We start from the raw sequence: 21,531 nt of genomic DNA on the forward strand, positions 1-21,531 counted from the left end.
AAATAAAATACATTGCTATGTTCAGTTTTGATCTGTGAGGACAATTTGGTCTCTCCACTGACAGCAGCTGAAAGTTTGCCTCCAAGGCTTGGACTTACTAGTATTTGCCATATGATGCAAGAACGCTCTAGGCTTTAGTTGTGCCAGCAAAATAAAATTTAAAATAATAATAAATAAATAAAACCTTTCTTATATATTCTACCCATCACATAAGCTGGCCTACCTGACTTTTTTCCCAAACTTTTAACCTCATTTACCATGTAGGTAACTTATTTCAGTGATTCACAACTTGTTGGCCAAAAGAAAATTTTCTATAATATAGTGCTCCCCCAGTAATTTGAATTTATGTCCCCTAGTTCTAGCATCATTTATAAACAGGAAAATGCTTATAAATGATGGATAGTAATCCTCAAAATCTCTCTCCTCCTCCTCTCCAGTCTTGAACTCAACTCCTCTTAATTTACAAGTCATTTTGGTATTGCTATTTTCCAAGTGCAAAACCTTGCATTTTGTAACATTAAAATGTAACTACCACTTTTCTGACCATTCCTTTATGCTCACATTTGAGTTATTTATGATGCTTTGTATTGTGAATTTTTTTTTTTTTTTTTTAATTATTGAGTGGATGCATCCTAAAAAAGATACATAAGCAGTCATACCCTTAATATTTTGTGACTATTCAGTAGTTTTGGAATGGCAATAAATAGTTAACCTTTTTTGCACTCCCTATAGTCAATTTTCAATAGCAATGGACTGTGGATTTACTTTCTAGACAAAATTTTGAAGTTCTGTAAAAACAAACTGGTTTTGACTTGATCATCCAATATCAGAGTGAAATTGTCAAAAATTAAACAACAAAAAATAAATAAATAAAATGGGTAAAGTTGTGTAGAATAATGTAATTTTAATATCAGTATTAATTAAATTAAAAATCAAAACTAATTAAACCACATTACTGGTTTCATCATGTGCATTTTACTGTATAAGATATAAAAAGATATAAACCAGGAAAGATTTGGTAGCTGTTCCTAACTTTACATGCTAGAAGACTTGAATAAGTAACTTATCACACTTAATTAATTCATTAATTTAATTTTGCATTCATGATTTTGTACATAAAAAAATGAGAATTTTAACAACAAATACAGTACTCTATATTAAACTGTAGTGCTGAACTTTGATTTTAAAAGTTGTTCTTTATAAATATTTTCCACGCCAAATTCGATCATAATCACTAATCCAAATATTACATCCTTGTCTGTTCTGCTTAATAGCACTTTCAAATGTAAATGGATTAATGTTTTTATTTTGCAGTTCTTTTTCTTCTTCTTCTAATTTTTCCAACACTTCCTGTGAAACAGCCAAAGCATCACATGGTAATTTATGCACCACCTACGAAATTAAAAATAATTTAACACCATTAGAGACTATTGCCCGATAAGCTGAAAAAAAAGAAAAAAAAAAAAGTCATGAAAACAAAATAAGTATAATGATTTTTAAAATATAATTTAATTAAATCAGATTTTTCAAACAGTAAGCATTCCTTTTATTCCCAGAACAGCCTGATGAAACCTGGGCTAACACCAATGACCATGTGAGATCAATAAAAGAAATCATTCTTAATATGTTTTTTAGGCAACTTTTACTCAGCCCTGCTGATGATCAATCTTACAAGTTGCTAACTGGAAACATATGCAGACCATCTAGTAAGCAGAAATGCATATTTTCCTCTTCGACAAACCTCAATTAATTTTATTGATTATAATTTCTTGAATAAAATGTCATTGAATTGGCAAAGGCATTAATTCTGATTCAAAATATCAAAAGGATATAACAAACATTCTTATATATAACTGGCTTTTTTCAACCTTTTTATTTCAATCATGTTCTCGAACCTCTTCACTTACACCACTGTTTTGTCTATTACTGTTGATTATTTAAATAAATAATTATGAAAATAATTATGTTGTCAGAGATCAGCAGTTCTCAATTGCGGTGTCATCGTTCTTTGGCATACAGTAGCTCAGAGAAAACAGTAGCTTGAAATACAGACAGTTGGATTTCTAGACAAGATCACATATCTCTATTAGGGAATACCCTGACTTATGATCTCTCAGAGTTTCAAAGATAAAAACCATGTGTCTGTCACACGTTACCGATGAACTCAATAAAGGAGTGAGTATTGCTCATGAATTGAACCTTTTTGAACTTTTCACTTAAATTTCTACATTGACAAAAAGAGATGAGAGTAAGCTTTTAACATATGGCCTGTTATTGAAATTTGTTTAATTTAAATTTATTTGTTTTTACCTATTTATTTTCTCACTTCCACATTAGTATTAGTAATGCCAAATGATGCAAGGAAGCAAGCTTATAAAGCATAAGCCAAAAAAATCCTGCACACTTTACCCATCCATACCCTCTTGTCTGCTTCTTCCCTGAATTTACTCAAACCACCCACTTCCACAACAACAGATGGAAGCTTGCTCCAACAGTCAATCACCCTCTAAATGTCCTGAAAGCCTGTCTGCACAATTACTCCACATCTTTTTCATTTTCCACTTCTCTGAGTGTAGTACCATACAACTGATATGTTAATCTGGAATTACTGCTACTAGTATGCAGTACCTTGCATTTGTCAATGTTCAACTTCATATGCCATTTCTCAGCCCATCCACTTAATTTTTCTAGATGTTGCAGCAGCATACCTTTATTACTTATTACTATCATTAATCACCCTGCCAACATTTGTATCAATATCATTTTTAAATATTGAAACAACAATGGACCCAACACTGAACTCTGGGGGACTTCATTAATAACATTAGTCCATGAAGAGCAGTGCCCACTGACAACCACTCTGTCTTCTCCCAACTATAAACTGTCTCAAATATCTCTTTATCCACAGCAGTAACCTACCCTTAACACTACTTGCTCCAGTTAGTACAGCAGTCTTATGTGCAACAGTATAAAAGGCCTTCCTAAAATTCAAGTATATGATATCAAAATTATTTTTTGCATAGTTCTTTGGTCATTGCATCCAGTCAAATTGATCAGACAAGACTGCCCCTTAAGAAATCTATTTTGTGACTGCAGTATAATTGCATTCCTATCTAGATGATCCTGCATTACTTCTTTAAACAGCAACCCCATTATTTTCCCTGGAAGACATGTTAAACCAGGCCTGGGCAAACTTTTGGGCTGAAGGGCCACAATAGGAATTCAAAAAGAAGGCGGGCCGCAAGTAAAATACTATTTTTAGATATATATTATTTGTTATCATGAAGAAGAAATATAACATAAAAAAAATATTCTCTAACAACCAAGAATTTAATGAGATGAATGGAACTGTTTTACATCTTTTACCATTTTTTTTAATTTCGGGTGTTAATTTTGTAGTTGAGATTCTTAAAACTGCTTGTAAATGTTCATCGGTGATGCTTGATCGTAAAGAATTTTTATTTAGATTCATGATGGAAAATGTTTGTTCACATATGTAGGTTGATCCAAAAATAACCAACATTTTTCGGGCAAAATCTTTAAGTTCGTTGAATTTGTCCGAATTAAGAGTATTGTAAAATTTACAGATTTCCTCACGACGTTGCAATTCCCTTAAATCGGTATCACACTGCAGATCTATAATCTGAAGCTGTAGTTCACTCGGTGCACTATCAATTTCTATTCAAAATGGGTCGTGCACTATTGCCAAACTTGTCTCAATTTTTCAGAAGTCGCCAAATCTTTGTGAAAAGTCGTCATTCAAAGCGTTGATAATTTCACAATATTTTTCAAATTTATTTTCTGGAATCTTCAGCAACTTCATAGTTGGAAAGTGGTCTACCTTGTTAATCAATAAACGTCGAAGGAACAACTGGAGTTTTGATTGAAATCCATTCAAACTTTTTACCATATCATGGGCGTATAAATTTTTCCCTTGTAACACGGTGTTGAAAGTATTTAAGTGTCACGATGTCCAGGGTAAACGCAAAATCACAAATCCAGTTATTATCAGTTAATTCGGGAAAGTCCATATTTTTCAGTTTTAAAAATAGAATGATGTCATCTTTAAGATCCCATACTCGCCGAAGAACTTTTCCTAAGCTAAACCATCGAATTTGGCTATGATAAGGAATATCTGTGTATTCGGATTCGATATCTTGAAGAAAATTAACGAATTGTCTGTGTTTCACGCCCCTTGATCGTATTAAATTTACTAGTTTAATAATACAAGATGTGACATGTTCAACTTTTAACACATTTTTACATAATACTTGTTGATGTATAATACAATGAATTGTAATTACATTATAATCAGGATAATTTTCACAAATTTTATCCTGAATTTTCTTTTAACGCTCCAACATTTTTACCTGTCAAACTTGGTGCTCTGTTAGTTGTTACGCTTACCATTTTGTTCCATTGTAAATTATATCTTAAGCATTTTTCAACTTTTTCAAATATATCAGCTCCCGTTGTTTGGGCTTTAAGAGATTCCATTGAAAGAAGCTCTTCAATAATTTCAAAATTAGAGGTACATCCACGTATTAGAATTAATAACTGTGCAGTATTCTTTTGGTCGTTACTTTCGTCGAGAGCTATCGAGTACCATGTTATGGATTCTAATACCAATAATAATTGCTCATTCAAATTTGTATCGATACATTCAATTCTTCTTACTACGGTTCGCCGAGATAAACTTATATTCTTAAATTTTTGTTTAATGTCAGGACATATAATTCCACAAGCTTCAGTCATACATTCTTTAATATAGTCTCCATCACAAAAAGGCTTGTTGCAATTATATGAGAAATAACAAAACTTGCCTCTATAGTAGCTTCTTGTTCCTCAGTTAGCCGCATAAACACATTTTGTTGTTTAGATAAATTTTGAATCAATCCATCAGTAGTTTTCTTTCTCGCTTCCGGAGTTAAATTGGCACCATATTCGGAATGTTTAGTAGTGAAATGTCTTTTAATATTGTACTCTTTCAACACTGAGACACTCTCCCGGCAGATGAGACAAATAGTCTCGTTATTTATGTTAGCAAAAAAATATTTTGTGTTCCACTCTTCACTGAAGACACGTTGCTCTTATTGAATTTTTCGTTTTTTATTCATTTTTAAAAGAGCGTAAATATTATTTTTATCGCTACTGGCACCAAGATAATAACTGAAGATAACGCAAAAAAACTAATTGTGGGATGACCGTCAGAGAAAACAGATTGGGACTGCGGCCAGTCAGCAGTCCTATCCTATTACTCCGCCACCGCAGCAAAGCTGTTGTCACCATCACCGGTTGTCTGTTACCGTAGTTTCACGCGGTTAGTTTATAATTGCAAATTACTGTTATAAAAGCGCCCGTTGGCTCGCTCCGGTTTGCGCACAATTTCAAATTCTATCTCAATTTGAACAATACACAGATGATAAAACAATTTACAAGTCGACAAATTCTATAATGTATTACATATACAAATTTATTTTTCAAAAAGGCGTCGCAAAAGGCATAAAATAAGTAAACTTTTTTCGAAAATACAATTAAAGCTCACGGGCCGCATGCGGCCCATAGTTTGCCCAGGCCTGTGTTAAACTATAATTACTGGGCCTATAATTACTCGTGTAAACTATAATTACCGGGCCTATAATTACTCGTGTCACCTTTAGATGCCTGTTTGTGAATTGGGAATACATTCACACATCTCCAGTACATAGAGACCGCCCTTGTATCCAAGGATGCTTCAAAATTATTGCTAAGGGTTTGCTTACCTCCTTTGCTGCCTCCCTTAATATAACTGCATAGATTCCATCCACCATGTTTTAATTAGACAGTCGGATTCCCCTAGTCCGTGCCAGTTCTCAGTTGGCTGTTAGTTGCCGACTGAAACAGCCATGCCAGGCGGGCCACTCGGCATGCTGCGCAGCTGAGGCATTCCACGAGAAGGCCCCGACGCTGGTCTGGGCTCAACCGGTCCATCATTGGACAGTTTTGCCCAGTCCCGGTGCAGTGCCATACCTGCTTTGGACCCCAGCCCGACCAGCCCAGTCCTTGGAGCCAATCCTTGTGCTGAGGTTACGGATCCATCTTGCCGACTTCCCTTACCTACATTATTTTTTTATGTTTAGCTTCAACAATCTCTCTTCCACATTTCTTTCAGTTATTACAAAATCATTTAGATCCCCATTAGAATTTAATAAACTTCTAGCATCTCCCTTCGCTAAAAAGTTCCTCCTGTGTGAATGTAAATGCAAAATACCTATTCATTTTTTAGCAACCTGGGCAGGGTCATCAACAGTTTATTCATTGACATCAAGTGCTCAATGTGATTCGGCACCTTCCTTCTGCTGTTAACATAAGCAAAGAATCTTTGCTGAATTTCTTGGCATTCTTTGCCAGAAATTTCTCATAATCTGCCTTAGCTTGCCTAACCTTTGTGATTGATTACAGACTAATTTATACATACCATAGGCTTCTGTATCACCTGATAATTTATATACATCCCATGCATTTTTCTTCTCTTCCACAAGTCTCATGAGTTCATCTAACATCCATTTAGGTCTAAGCCTTGAACAGTATTTCTTAGTTGGTATGAAAAGCATAGTAGCTTCTGTGATTACTTACTTGAATGCTTGATATTTAGAAGTTGCAGTTGGCAACATCATCAGTTTAAAAACTGTCTGACACTACTGTAGTCACTCTTACAAAAGCAAAAAGCCTCTCCTTTTACCCTTGACAGTAGTTATGTCTTTAATTAAATTCAACATTAGTACACTGTGATCACTGCCACTCAGTGGGTCTTTTATCTGCAGATTCTTAATGCTTGAAGAATCACTGCTAATAATCAGATCAAGAGTATTGCTTCCTCCTCCTCCTTCTGTCCTCTTTAACATGCTGCTGTAGAAAACAATCATCCAATAAATCTACTAAAGTATTGCTAATATGTTAGTGACCAACTCACAAATTCCAGTCAATATCTGGAAATTTAAAATCTCACACTATAAGACATTCTGATTTACTGTATAGCTGTTTGGTATACTTATCACAGTCATTAGGATTATAGCACTCTTCTACTCTCATTTTTGCTTTTCCAGTGCTTACGTTGCACCAAACTGACCCAACATTGCACTGGTCATCCATGTCGAATGGATGCACTGCTTCATATTTTAATATGCTTCTTAACTAAAAGCAGAACCTCACCAGTCCTCCTGTCCTTCCTATATACTTTGTACTCCTCATATTCAAATTGAGCATTGTTTATGACTGCTTGCAGAAGTAAGAGTGCTCTCATGTAGAATGCAGGTGACTGCTTACTTGGAACCAGCAGTGACATGCAGCTGAAGCTTCTCACTGGGTATGAACACATAGAAGCAGTGACCAGTGCAACTTCTCACTATGCAAAGGGGAAGGCTTTACAGGCACCACTGTATTGCGGAATGTTAATCCCTTTAACTCTCAGGTAAGCTGGACCGTAAAATTGCCAATCAACCCCTCCTTCAATTCAGCAGGTGCCCCATAATTTTCAGGTGAAAACTTATCAAAAGATAAATAATTATGGGGAAAAGAGAGGGAGCAGGTTGTTTACTAATGCCCATCGCAGGACATTTCGATAAAATATTTGTTAAAATGAGCACTGAAATAATTGAAAGTGGAAGGAATATTTTTGCAGGCAAAGAATTTAAAATTTATCAAAGAAAGAAAAAAAAAAAAAAAAAAAGCTTGAAGTTGCAGTGTTCAGAAGCTATATATAAATAAGTGTTATTGATAATAAGCATATTGATAACAGTTGAGAAGAATGGGGAAAAAAATAAATTAGAAAAGAAGAGGTAGCATAGCTACAAACTGAAGAAGTAAAAAGCATAATAATAAAAGACAAAAAATAATACATTTTGAACTTAAGATAGAATTATATACATAAATATATTGTCCCATGCTGAACAATCCTGGAGTCTCTTCTAGTGTCAACCACCAGAATTGTACAAAAAACGATAATATAGTTTTTTCTGTGCAATCTTTCTTTTTAAAGACTTAAATCTCCGCAACATACAGGTTTAACAAACTTCCCCATTTCTGAGGACGTCCCGCAGATTTTACACTTTTATCCTAGTTTTTTTATAAATAATAATAATAATAAAAAAAAAAATCATCTCGTAAAATAAATTTTCATTAAATATTCTGTGCTTTTGCACCTTTGGTCAATACAACAGAATAAATAAAATTAATGTGCCAGTTGCATTAAGTGGACTGTATTACCTGAAAATTACACAAATCAAATTATGACTTCGCTACGTCTCTCTCGAACTCAGTGACACTCGGACAAGATCAGAAACCTCTACAATCTCTCTCGAACCCAATGTTTTATAATTACTTACTTTGTAATCCAAACTTACCGAGAATGATTGGCAGTAACAATAAATATTGTATCGTAATTTTTAGTAATAAATATAATTTTTAAATTGTCCTCATTTCTAAAACTAAATATTTTCTAGTTTTTTCCTATTTTGTCCTAGCTTTTGATTTTAAATCTGGTAACCCTATCACATACTAACACATACATGCTAACAAATAATATATTACATTATGGTCGCATCGGCATTGTATGTATTGCCACAGCAAATGGCACTAATCCATAAACACCGTACACAAATATTAATAAAAAACAGCATAATACAAATATTAACTCTGTTATATACTTTATGTACCTCACATCACGTATATATATATATATATATATATATATATGAAGACTTCGCTGCTTTAATATTTTTCTTCATTGATATAAATTTAAAGTTTTTCACCTTCAATAAACATTTCTCCCTTCCACTTTCATTTATTTCAGTGCACATTCCAACATGTGTATATATATATAAACTGTAAAAATAATAAGTTTGGAGAAAGAAGGAAGAATAAGATGACCACTTTCATTTTCCGCTTTTTTATATATATTTCTTCAATATATATATGGGGGAAAGACTCTCCCCCATATATATATATATATGACATTTGCACTTGGGTGCACGAAGCAGCAGCAAAGGATATAAAAATTTATATATGTGAGGTAGAATTAACAAGTCTGTTAAAAAGTGTGAAGATGGATGTGTATAAATTACAAAACTTAGAGAGAAGTGATTAAATTAATATACGGAGTAATAGCCAGCATCAAATACGGGTGGGCAATTTTGGTCCAAGAAAGGGGTAGAGAAATTATAAAAGTGAAATCTGATGTTAGCTAAAAATAATTTGATGTTTAAATAACATCAGATTTTAATTTTATAATTTCTCTGCCCCTTTCTTGGACCAAAATTGCCCACCCATATTTGATGTTGGCCATTACTCCATATATTAATTTAATTATTTTTGCTTTACAGCTCCCTTCTCTGTAATTGGCTATTCAATTCAGCCTATAATTTTGCTTAATTCATTATTTCATTGTTTTCACAATGAAATAATGAATTAAACAATTCACATTGTTTCTCTTCCTCAGGCCTTCAACATCTCCAATTTCTGCTGTCCTTCTATTAGTTTTGTCATTTTGTGTAATTTATACATATCCAGCTTCACACTTTTTAACAGAATTATTAATTCTACCTCACATATATATATATATTTAATATAAAATAATTTTTATATATATATATACACTACCATTAAATATTGACAAAAGTTAAATTATAATAAAATAAATAAATAATTGAGCATTCATTAGAGGCAGCGACTTGCAATTCCTCCATATGAAGCCGAAATATATTTTAAATGAAATAAAATAAAGCATAAGCCAGTAGTATGGCAAAAACTGTAGAGCGAAAATTAACATAAAAATAACCAAATAAACGAACAAACGAAGACTGACCATTATGCCCCATAGGACCACGAGGCCAATAATGGTCATGGAATCGCTGCATTTCAATCGCTATACAAATCGTCGCAATAGTGAAAAGATCGAAGTACCAAATCACCTTCCCTCCTCCAATCGATCCTCCAATGCAGACGATTTGCACGGCGGTGGTCCTTATGCAGCGAAAAATAAATTATAGAACAGACAGCACTCTCAAGCAGAGCCACACCACTGACATACTGTAAGCTGAATCAGCTTATATAGAAGAAAGAAAATAGATGGCGGCACAGGCCATCTTAAAAAAAAAAGACATTTATTTACAAAAAATCAATGATAAACATTCAATGTGATTTTTTTTAGAAACAGAATAAGTATAAATCTAAAAACTGAAGTAATGAAATGTTTATTTTACATATTCCAAAACCATTTCTTCTTTGTCATACTGATTAATTTTTTTTTTTTTTTTTTTTTTTCTTTTCAAGATTTAAAAACAATAAGGAACTGATGGGTATACCTGATCCCCATACATTATAGTAGACAAATTTTTAATATCATAATTTATGTAACAAATTGGATGGTTTATAAAGGGCAATTTTTAAATATATCAGAATAAATCAAAAAATGTTATATTCAAATTCGAATAATAAATGGTATCAATATTTTTTCTTGCTAACATTTCTCTACGGTATTCCTTTTTATATATAACGCATACCCGGTTGACACTTTTGTTCCGTATTGCACATTTTACATAAATCCATAAATGTCTGAAATCAAAATTTCAGTATCCATGCTTAAAACTTCTGGATTACAGATTTTCTTTATGCCACCATGAATTCTTGTGTTTTACAGTAACAGTAGTGCTAATAATTGCCTAAAGGCCAGAGATGCAAGCAATGCATACCCAGTTGAGTGATATCTGTACTTCCTTGGGAATCAGCAAGCTTAATTTGTTGAGGTAAGCTGGGGGATTAACACAAGAAGCAATGCCGCTGTCTACATGCTGTTACTGTATGCACTCCCACTGACTTACATTGTTCATTTAGGCTACCTGTAGCTGCTGGTCCCAAGTAAGCATACCACCTGTGTGTTTTTTTTTTTTTTTTTTATGAGAACCCCAAACACGAGAGGTATTATAACCTATAGTACTTAGTACCGTGCTTGGGTTGGAGGTTGAGAAGACGAAAGAAGATATTTGTTGATATTGGACTTGAACTTCTGTAGATTGTAATTTTCAGGAAATACGTATGAAGGAAGGTTGTTCCAGAAAATGGCAGTTGAATGAATAAATGAGGAAGATGAAAAGTTGGTTCTGTGGGTTTGAAGTTGGACAGTAAATGGATGTTGGCTGGTGGCGGCACGTGTTCGGACTGTTTTGAAAGAGAGAGAGCGGGAATTATAGAAGCCAATTCAGAAGAACAGTGCCCATGGAAGTATCTGTAGAAGAGGCATGCAGCAGAAACAGTGCGTCTATGAGAAAGCGAGTGGAGAGACTCTGTTACAGATGAATCATTAATTAACCTAACTGCCCTCTTCTGAATGGAATCAATAAGCCTAAGAGAGGTTTTGGGGGCACCACCCCAGATGTGGGAACAATATTCCATGGCAGGGCGGATTTGCGATTTATACAGAGTGAGCAGCTGTTTGGGAGAAAAGTAATGCCGAGAGCGAAAGAGAAAACCAAGTTTTTTAGATGCAGAGGAAGCAATATTTGTAATGTGCTTGTGCCAAGAGAGATTAGAAGTCAGGGTAATACCCAAAAGAGATATATCATTTTGCCTAGAAATCGGAGTGTCACTAAAGATAAGCATAGGAGCAGAAGAATCCTTTTTGCGAGATATAAGACAAGATTGAGTTTTAGAAGGGTTGAAATCAACTAAGTTGTCTTTGCCCCACTGGAGAATTACCTGAAGATCGGCATTTAAGGAATTGGCAGCAGATTTTCGAGAACTTGAAGCTGATTGAGCTGGACAAGGTTTCTCAAAATGGAAAGTTGAATGCAATGTGCTATCATCGGCAAAACTATGGATAGGATTTCCAGTCAATGGAAGAAGGTCATTGATATACAAGAGGAAAAGAGTGGTGGAAAGAACTGAACCTTGGGGGACACCGGCATTAGTGGAGAAGTGAGAAGACAGAGAGCCATCTACCATCACCCTCAGTGAGCGATCAGAGAGAAAACTGGATAACCAATTACTAAAAACAGTTGGCAAACCATAAGATGGAAGCTTGTTTAGAAGACCTTTATGCCAAACACGATCAAAAGCCTTTGAGATGTCAAGAGCAACTACTTGTGTTTCACCGAACCTTTCCATTGAATTAGTCCATAAATGGGTAACATAAGCCAGAATATCACCAGTGGATCGACACTGACGGAATCCATACTGGCGATCGTTGATCAGACGGAAGGTTTCTAGGTAGTTTAAGAGTTGGCGGTTAATTGATTTCTCCATTACTTTAGAAAGAGTAGAAGTAATTGCAATGGGACGATAATTGGATGGGAGGGATTTGTCACCCTTTTTAGGAACTGGCTGGATATGAGCAAATTTCCAAGCAGAAGGAAAAACACCTTTGGAATAAGAAAGTGAAAAAAGGCGGCAAAGAATAGGAGTAAGTTCAGGAGCACAGGTTTTGAGAACAAGTGGAGAAATACCTTCAGGACCTGGAGCTTTCTTAGCATCAAGATTCATCAAAATCCTTCTGATATCCTTTTGACGGAAGACCACAGGAGGCATTGAATGGAGCGTGTTAGGAATGGCGGGAGGTGTTTTACCAAGATCATTAATACATGAGCTCAAAGAAAAATGGGATGCTAGCAGGTCAGCTTTATCCTTGGCTGAAGTGACAACAGAACCATCTGGTTTGGACAGAGGTGGGAGCAGAGATGGGCAAAAGCTTTGGCAATAGACCAGAATGCTCGGCTACCATTAGGGCAAGAAGCAAGTTTTCTACTCTTAGCCTGTTCAAACTCTAGTTTGGACTGATTAATAACTGCTTTACAATTGTTGCGAGCTTTGGTGTAGGCAGAAAATGAAACTGAAGAATTAGAAACAAGCCAATTACGATATGCAACGTTCTTCTCTTGGACAGCCTTAGCACATTTATTGGAAAACCAAGGTTTAGATAAAGGACGAGATTTTAAAGTGGAGTGTGGGATAAAGGATTCCATTCCTGCAAGAATAATTTCACTGACACGATCTGAGCAAACGTTGACATCAGAAGTTTTGAAACAGTAATCAGACCAAGGAAAAGAAGAAAAGAAGTCTCGCAGGTCGTCCCATTTTGCATTCTTGTAATGCCAAACAATACGAGGTTGGGAATAGCCATGAGATAAAGGTTCCATTGGAGAAGAGACAATCACCAAGTTGTGATCTGAAGTGCCTAAAGGACCTCTCACTTCAACCTTGTACTTAGAAGGGTTGTTTGTGAGAAAAAGATCAAGCGTATTGGCTGTATGATTAGGATTGTCCGGTATTCTTGTAGGTAAATGAACAATCTGTGCTAGGTCATTAGTAATTGCAAAAGCCTCAGCATCTCGACCTGCTGGGTCGGTGTGACTAGAAAACGGAAGCCAGCTGGAGTTGTGAACGTTAAAATCACCAAGGAAAATTACCTCACTGTTAGGAAAGTTGGACTGGAGAAAGTCAAGTTGCAAAGAGAGGAAGTCAAAGAGCTCCAAGTGATTAGTGGAGTTTTGAGAACGGTAGAGACAACAGATGAATTTGACACAATGAGGTAGAGAGATTTTAAGCCAGAGAAGATCAAAGAGAGGAGATTCCAAATTGCCAAGTCTCTGACAGGGAATATCAGAACGGACATATGCACAAGTACCACCTTTGAGTCGAAAGGAATCATACAGCAAATAATTTGGACATCTGAGATGAGCAGTAGTTGAATCAACTGATAACTGAGATTCAGTCAGAAAAAGTACATGGGGTTTGGAAGACAGCAAGTGGAAATGGACATCGTTGAGATTAGAATTGAGACCACGTATATTTGTGAAATGAATTAGGAAGTCCTTGGGAGGTTTAGATCTTTTCGCAGATAAGCTTGCTCTATTATTTTGACAATTCATGGTGTATTCAATAGTAAGAAAAGGTGGGTGGGACATGCTGTATGAAGTAATGAAATTTTTGGATATGGTGTACGCATGGTAAGAATATACCCAGATCCTTGACATAACGTGGCCTCGACAATGCTCCCCGCATACACACTACTCGGACTCCCTCCAGTCACTATCTGGCAGAGTAGAGGTAGCAAGATTATACACTAGCTGATCCGGAAGCTTCCTAGAGAGTTACCAATAGGTTCAGTCCGGTGTACTAACTAGCGGCCGGCCTGCGAACACCGTTTTAGAGCTGTACCCTCGAAATGTAAGGAATATTGGATCTCGCCACGACATTCATCATAACCTCAAAAATCATCAATCATACTGCATGATGGAAGAGATAGGGAAGGGTTGGCCGGAACTTAGCTCTAGAGACTAAACATGGGTTCCACCACTTCAAGCCTCCAATAAGCAAAGTGGTGGTATTTCACCGGTTGATGAGAGTCATCTACCACCTAGTACTGCCTGGTAACATAGAGGGGCGGCGTTCCTCCATGTGGTGTGGGCGCCACACCTCGACCCCTGCTTACGTTGGCTCACACCTGGGTGATCACCCACCATGTACTTGTGCATGAAGGTTATACCCAGGATTACTAAAAGTCCCACCATCGTGAAGGTGCAAGCAGAGGATTTGGCTGTCATAGACCGTCCGGACTTCGCCGAAATTGGGTCCACTTTGACTTGAGTGTCACCCGAATATCAGTTCCATCAGCGTTTTAGACTCCCAGGTTGCAAGAACAGCTTGTCTGGCATATCTGAGAGAATGTCTGTGACAACCTCAAGGACCGAAGTTCTACATGAGAGCACCCTAACTTGGAAAACGAAAAAAAAAAATTCAGCCATCACAGAGATTTTCATTTGTTTTATTGGCAGAGAACATTCTGCAGCTGTTATCCAGCATCATGTAGGAGTCTGCTGACGAGGCTAGTGGGAGCCAGACGTGTTCAAAGCCGCTAAGTGGATTTCCTTATTTATTGATTTGAAATTATTGTTTCTCTAAAACTTTTGATTTAAATTTAGTAGTATAGCATTATTTTGTGATTTTCTGATTAATCTGGTGTACTTATTCTTTACTCGGCCTTGTAATTGCATAAAAGTATCGGTAAGGGTATCATATCCACGTGTTACAAGTTGCAGCTCCGCTGAACGAGAAGTTTTCTAGCCATATTTAGCCACTTTATTGACCAATTGATACATCAAATTATTTTCTATAAGTAGCTTATAGACCTAGTCAGGAATGTTAGTTTATTCTGAATTGAGACAGTGAGATTTGGAAGTTAATTAATACTTAAGTGTCCGTAGATTAACCGTTCGTAACTTGCGCCATTGTTATACGATACGTCATATCCCGAACTAGATAACGTTAGTATAGTATATAATAGTATAGTATATAATATTGTCAATTAATCAGCAAAATCTATTAATTTTGTTAAACTCTGTTGTCAATTAAATTGTACTTTTAACTAAATACATATAACGACTTAGATTACAAATGTAACATAATTAATACATAACTTGATACGGAAGTTATATAAACGGAACTCATAGATAATATTTGATACTGAAAAATATATATAGCGTTATAACTGTGTTGGGATACAAGTTTAGGGTTATAATTTTGTACAGAAATTGAAATTTTATTGAAATTAAATTGAAATCATGACTCAGACCAGAGCAACAAAAGGCTCAAGCTAATGAGAGTGCTGTGGCTCAGAGGAGAACTGAGGGGAAGCAGTTGCTCTCTGAATCGCAGCCTTTTAAAATGCACTGTTTGCATGATGTTTGTGGAGCAATCTGGTACGAGACATGATATTGCCATGAGGGATGTCTTTGTGTGTGCGTGATGCAAGGAGTGTAATGAAATCAGGCGACAACTCAGTGTTGTTATGGGCCTTATGAGAGCTTGAAGGACAAGGTGGATGCCCTCGAAGGATCTAAAGTGAGTGGCCCATCAAGCTCTCAGCTGCCCACATCAATGCCAGAGCTTGCACTTGGTCATCACGCAACACAGTGGCAAACCCCAAGGCAGAATGCGCTGGTCCCACAGGAACTAGTAGTTGTTGGTGACTCTATTGTCAGGAAAATTGGGAACATGCTTTGTAAAAAGGATAGGTGGAATAGGACAGGGTATGTCTGCCAGGTGCAAAGGTTGATGACGTAGAGCGGATATCATCTTTTAAGGGCACAAAAGGTGATATAGTTGTACATGTTGGCACTAATGATATTAAGAGTAGGAAACTGGCAGAATTACTTACCAAGTACAAGTCACTGTTGAAAAAAAAGCCGTGAATTAGGGTTGAATTTGAAAGTGTCTGCAATTCTGCCCAGACACGATAGGAGGGAGTATATGATGAGAGCCTTGTCGATCAATTCGGCCCTGGAAAGATTGCGCAAGGCTCAAGGGGCAGAATTTTTTTCAGCCTGGTCTGTACTTCTGTTAACAAGAACAGAAGTTCTTGTTAACAGAAGGGACTGCTTCTACAGGGAGGCGCCTCCATAGCCAGGTGGGCAGGAGCAGCAGTGCATAGCACACGCTTCTTGATTAGACCAGGGTTCGAGCCCGTGACCACCAAATACGGAGGGTGCGGAAACGTCAGGGAATGACCACCGCATATCCCCGGAGCAATATGGCCTTAGTTGCTAATGCTCCTAAAAACCAAATAACAACAATTCTACAGGTATGGGATACACTTAAATAGAAAGGGTGCAAGAATATTTGCTGATGCTATCGAGGCAGTGTTAGGTGGGTCAGAAAACTGCTAGCTTGGGGAGGATACAAGGACTAATAGATTAACAGTAACCACTGGCAGAGGTGAAAGTGATTCTTGCACTGCTTCTATTGGAATGAGCAGAAGCCTGGAAAACAAGATGCAGGATATTTCAGAGACTGCTGGGAGTCATTGTGGCACAAGTAAACACATGGGTTGTGTTAGGGTAGCTAAGAAAAAGAACAGGTGCATGTATACTTGCACCTTGCATGTGTACACCAATGCTAGGAGTTTGGTAAATAAATCTGATGAATTTGAGGTATTGGTCAAAGCATCAAAGGCAGATATTGTTGGGATATCAGATACATGGTGTCACACAGATATAAGGAATGCAGAACTGGAATTTGGGGAGTACGTTACAGAAAGGAGAGACAGGATAGGAAGGGAAGAGGGGTTATGCTATTAGTTAAGAAACACATAAAATCCAAGGAAATGAAGCCAGTCGAGATCAAAATTGAGAGTAGGAGTGTGTTATAGGCCTAATGACTCTGATGAGTATAATAAGAAACTGTACAGGGAAATAGAGTGGGCCAGTAAATCAGGGAGTCTTATAATGGGGGATTTTACTTTCCCAGATATTGACTGCAATTTGTGGGTTGGTCACTCACACACTAGTAAGGCTTTTCTGGATTTATTGGATGATTGTTTTCTACATCAGCACGTTCGGGAGGCAACTAGACGGAGTAATACTCTTGATTTGATTATCAGTAGTAATTCTTCATGCATTAAGAATCTGCAGATAGAGAACCACTAGGTGGCAGTGATCACAGCGTGCTGAAGTGGGATTTACTGAAAGAGGTAACTACCATCAGAGGTAAAGGGAAGGTTTATTGCTTTCGTAAAGGCGACTACGATGGTCTGAGACAGTACTTAAATTCTATACAGTGGTACCAACTGATGATGTTACCAACAGCAAATTCAAAATGGGAAGCATTCAAAGAACTTATCTTGGAAGCTACTAGCTTTACATACCAACTAAGAAATATTGTTCAATGTTTAGGCCTAAATAGATGTCAGATGAACTAATGAGACATATAGCAGAGAAGAAAAATGCATGGGATACGTATAAATTAACACGTGACACAGAAGCCTATGATAGATATAAGTTGATCTGTAACCAAGTTACAAAGGAGGTTAGGCAGGCGAAGGCAGATTATGAGAAATCTTTGGCAAGGGATGCAAAGAAAAACAGCAAAGAGTTCTTTACTTATGTAAACTCTAGAAGGAAGGGGATGAATCAGATTGGTCCACTTGATATCGATGGTTCAACTGTTGATGATCCTGCTCAGGTAGCTAACAAACTAAATGAATATTTTGCATCGACATTCACACGAGTAGTTATTCAGCAAGGGGAATGCCAGAGGTGTATTCAACTCTGGCAGTAAGCTAGATAATCTTGTAATAACTGAGAGTAAAGTGGAGGAGAAATTGTTAAAGATAAACACAAAAAAAGCACCTGGGGTGGATTCCCATCCACCCCAGGTGCCTTTCTTGTGTTTATCTATCGAGTTATATTAATGGAGGAAGCAAAGTAAGCAAACCCTTAGCCATAATTATGAGAGCTTCCTTGGACTCAGGGGAGGTACCCATACACTGGAGTTGTGCAAATGTGACCCCAATTCACAAAGGAGGATCAAAGGGTGATACAAATAATTATAGACCTGTGAGTTTAACTCCTGTTCCAGGAAAATTAATGGAAGCACTGGTTAAAGAAGCACTGCAGGATCATCTAGACAAGACTTCAGTTATAGCTCGGACACAGCATGGTTTTGTTAAGGGGAAGTCTTGCTTGACCAATTTGATTGGATACTATGATGCAGGGCTCCTCCGTAGCTAGGTGGAAAGGAGCAGCAGTGCGTAGCACACGCTTCTTGATTAGACTGGGGTTTGAGCTCGTCACCACCAAATACGGAGGATGCGGAAAGGTCAGGAAATGACCACTGCATATTCCCGGAGCAATATGGCCTTAGTTGCTAATGCTCCTAAAAACCAAATAACAAACAAACATACAAACTATGATGCAGTCACAAAAGAACTGGATGCAGGGAATAACTTTGATATTATATACTTGGATCTTAGAAAGGCTTTTCATTCTGTTGCACATGGAAGACTGCTGCACAAATTGGAGCAGTGTGGCATTGCAGGCAAATTGCTGCTATGGATAAAGGGATGGTTGAGTGGGAGAAGACAGAGAGTGGTAATCAATGGACACTGCTCATCGTGGACTAATGTTATTAGTGGAGTCCCTCAGGGTTCAGTGTTGGGTCCATTATTGTTTTCTGTATTTATAAATAATATTGATGATGGTATATCAAGCTTAATGTCCAAGTTTGCAGAAGATACAAAGGTTGGCAGGGTTGTTAAGGACACTACTGACGTATTGCTGCTGCAACAGGATCTGGAAAGGTCGAGTAGATGGGCTGAGAGGTGGCAAATGAAGTTTAACATTAACAAATATAAAGTACTACATATGGGAAACAGCAACCCCAGAGCAATGTATCAACTCTGTAGTACTACACTCACAGTGGTAGAGAATGAAAAGGACCTGGGGGTAATTGTGCAGGTAGATATGAAGTTCTCTGAGCAGTGCAGACGGGTGCAAGAGTAGCTCATGGTGTCTTATCAATGATATACAGGAATTTTTCTAGCAGGAGGTGATTATTCCCTTGTATAAGGCAATGGTCAGGCCACACCTTGAGTACTGTATACAGACCTGGAGGCCTCATTTCAAGAAGGATGTAGAGCTGCTGGAACAAGTACAGAGAAGGGCAACAAGATTAGTGAATGGAACAAAGGGTTGCTCTTACGAAGAAAGGCTTAAAGTTTTGCAAATTACAGTTTCTGGAGACTAGGCACTGGCGAGGTGATCTGATAGAGGTGTATAAAGCCTTGAATGGTTTGAGCATGCTCAATGCTGATGGGATTCTTCCTCTTGCTCAGAATAATCACCTGAGAGGGCATAAATTCAAATTGAGGAAAGACAGATGTAGGATAGATGTGCGGAAATTTGCCTTTAGCCAGCGGGTAGTTGGTTGGTGGAACAGATTTCCATCCCTTGTTGTGAAAGTTGATAGCCTAAATAAATTTAAGGCTCAGCTGGACAGGTATTTCGAACGAACGGAGGGGTGAAGTGGAAGTTTTTTTTTTTTTTTTATTTGGCTGATGCTGCATAAGCTTGCTTTCCTGCATCATATGCCTCTACTAATGCTAATGTGCTATTCGGTGATTCTAAATTTTCAAGAGTCCTGATTCTACAAGTTTCTCAGAGGACGAAAAAAATTTACCCATTACCACCATTCCTTTCTAACGTGTGATAGAAAGGCTGAAGACATAAATAAATTTATTATTTCAGTTTTCATTAGTTTCCCAAATTATAAATGATCCATGATGTCGCCAATCGCAAATGCTGTCCAGTTTTGATACTAATATATGTTGCTGATTTTTTTTTAATGTTTTTGCATTTTGTTACAATTTTACAGAATGATTTGTAATTTTATTACTCTGGTGTCAGCAATTTTTTTTTATTGAAAATTTGTTTTAGGATTATTTACAGATTAGAGAAATATATAATATGAATTTCAAAAAGTTATTTTTCTTTGTCCACACCTGTTTTTTTTTTCCCCTTTTGCAATAAGTGAACAAGCACCTCTGAATAGAGAAGTATGCATTGATTTGCTTTAGGTGCGCAATACAATGCCAACTTTGTAGTGATTTTGTATTAAGTGATTTTATTATTCCATGCAAGTGAATTTATTATTTCAGTTTTCCTAAGTTTACACGATCACAAATTATGAATGGTCCATGGCGTCAGCAATCATCAAACGTAAAGTTTGTGATACTAATATATGTTACTCATTGCTGTGTATATATATATATATAACTATTCTTTGTATTTTGTTACAATTTTACAGAGCAATGTGTAATTTTATTACTCTGATGTCAGTAATTTTTTTTTTATTGAAAATATGTCGCTGGATCATTTACGATCAGAGAAAGATATTATAATATCAATTTCCACCAATCACTTAGAACTCTTCAACTTCCTTTCATTGAAATTCCACATTCTGCAGTCTAACTTTCCTAATATAGAGGGGCGCTTTATGCTGGTTCAATTTTCGAATATACTGGAGTATCCTGCCCAAAACATAGGCGCATTAACTTAAATCATTTCTGCATGTAGACCACTGTTCTGAATAGGTGTTAACGAAAACTTGTCTTTTTTCGTTTGTGTTGATTCAATTACTTTGAGTGGGTAACTATTTTTTTTTTTTTTTTTCGCTCGTGAATTTTCATATTAAACTTTTTTTTTTTTTTTTTTTTTTTTGTCCTGGCCTTTTCCCATTATTATATGGGGTCAGCGTTTTTATTGTTTTGGCATGCAATTTTTACAGCCAGATGCCCTTCCTGACGCCAACCCTCACCCTTTATTCGGGCTGAGGATATGTGGTGGTCATTCCCTGACCTTCTGCATCCTCTGTATTTGGCGGTCAGAGGCTCGAACCCTGGTCTAATCAAGAAGCGTGTGCTGCACCTGGCTACGGAGGTGCCAGTTTTCATATTAAACTATAGTGTGTAATTTTGCCCCTTTGTGAAAATGAGCAAAAAAATGTATTTAACACTTTCGTGATCAATGACTCAAAGACACTAAATATAAAAACTGTCTCTGCAAATTAGATGTGATTATTTAAAATGTTTTTGTAAATACTGTAAATGCATGCTGACAGCCAAATTAAGCGATATCGAAAGACATCATAATACAAATGAAGCACAAGAAAGCCGAAGAGCCCTTTAGTTTTCAGCATCAGAGAGTATTGCCATTCAAGAAAATTGGC

At 36.7% G+C, this 21,531-nt stretch overlaps 1 protein-coding gene across 1 annotated transcript in view; it reads right to left on the reverse strand.

The window, feature by feature from the left end:
- Nucleotides 1–1,164: 1,164 nt before the first annotated feature.
- The window catches only part of mRpL16 (mitochondrial ribosomal protein L16), a 95,857-nt gene continuing 75,490 nt past the window's right edge, over nucleotides 1,165–21,531 (reverse strand). Inside the window, exon 6 of the mRNA XM_090374333.1 lies at nucleotides 1,165–1,392. Within this exon, the coding sequence (XP_090230459.1) occupies nucleotides 1,198–1,392 (195 nt within the window). The 3' untranslated portion in view covers nucleotides 1,165–1,197. The remainder of the gene's footprint in view (nucleotides 1,393–21,531) is intronic.

Source organism: Mastigoproctus giganteus, chromosome 5 (genome assembly GCF_048544385.1).
Source record: "Mastigoproctus giganteus isolate SK-2022 chromosome 5, ASM4854438v1, whole genome shotgun sequence".
Taxonomy (NCBI): domain Eukaryota; kingdom Metazoa; phylum Arthropoda; class Arachnida; order Uropygi; family Thelyphonidae; genus Mastigoproctus; species Mastigoproctus giganteus.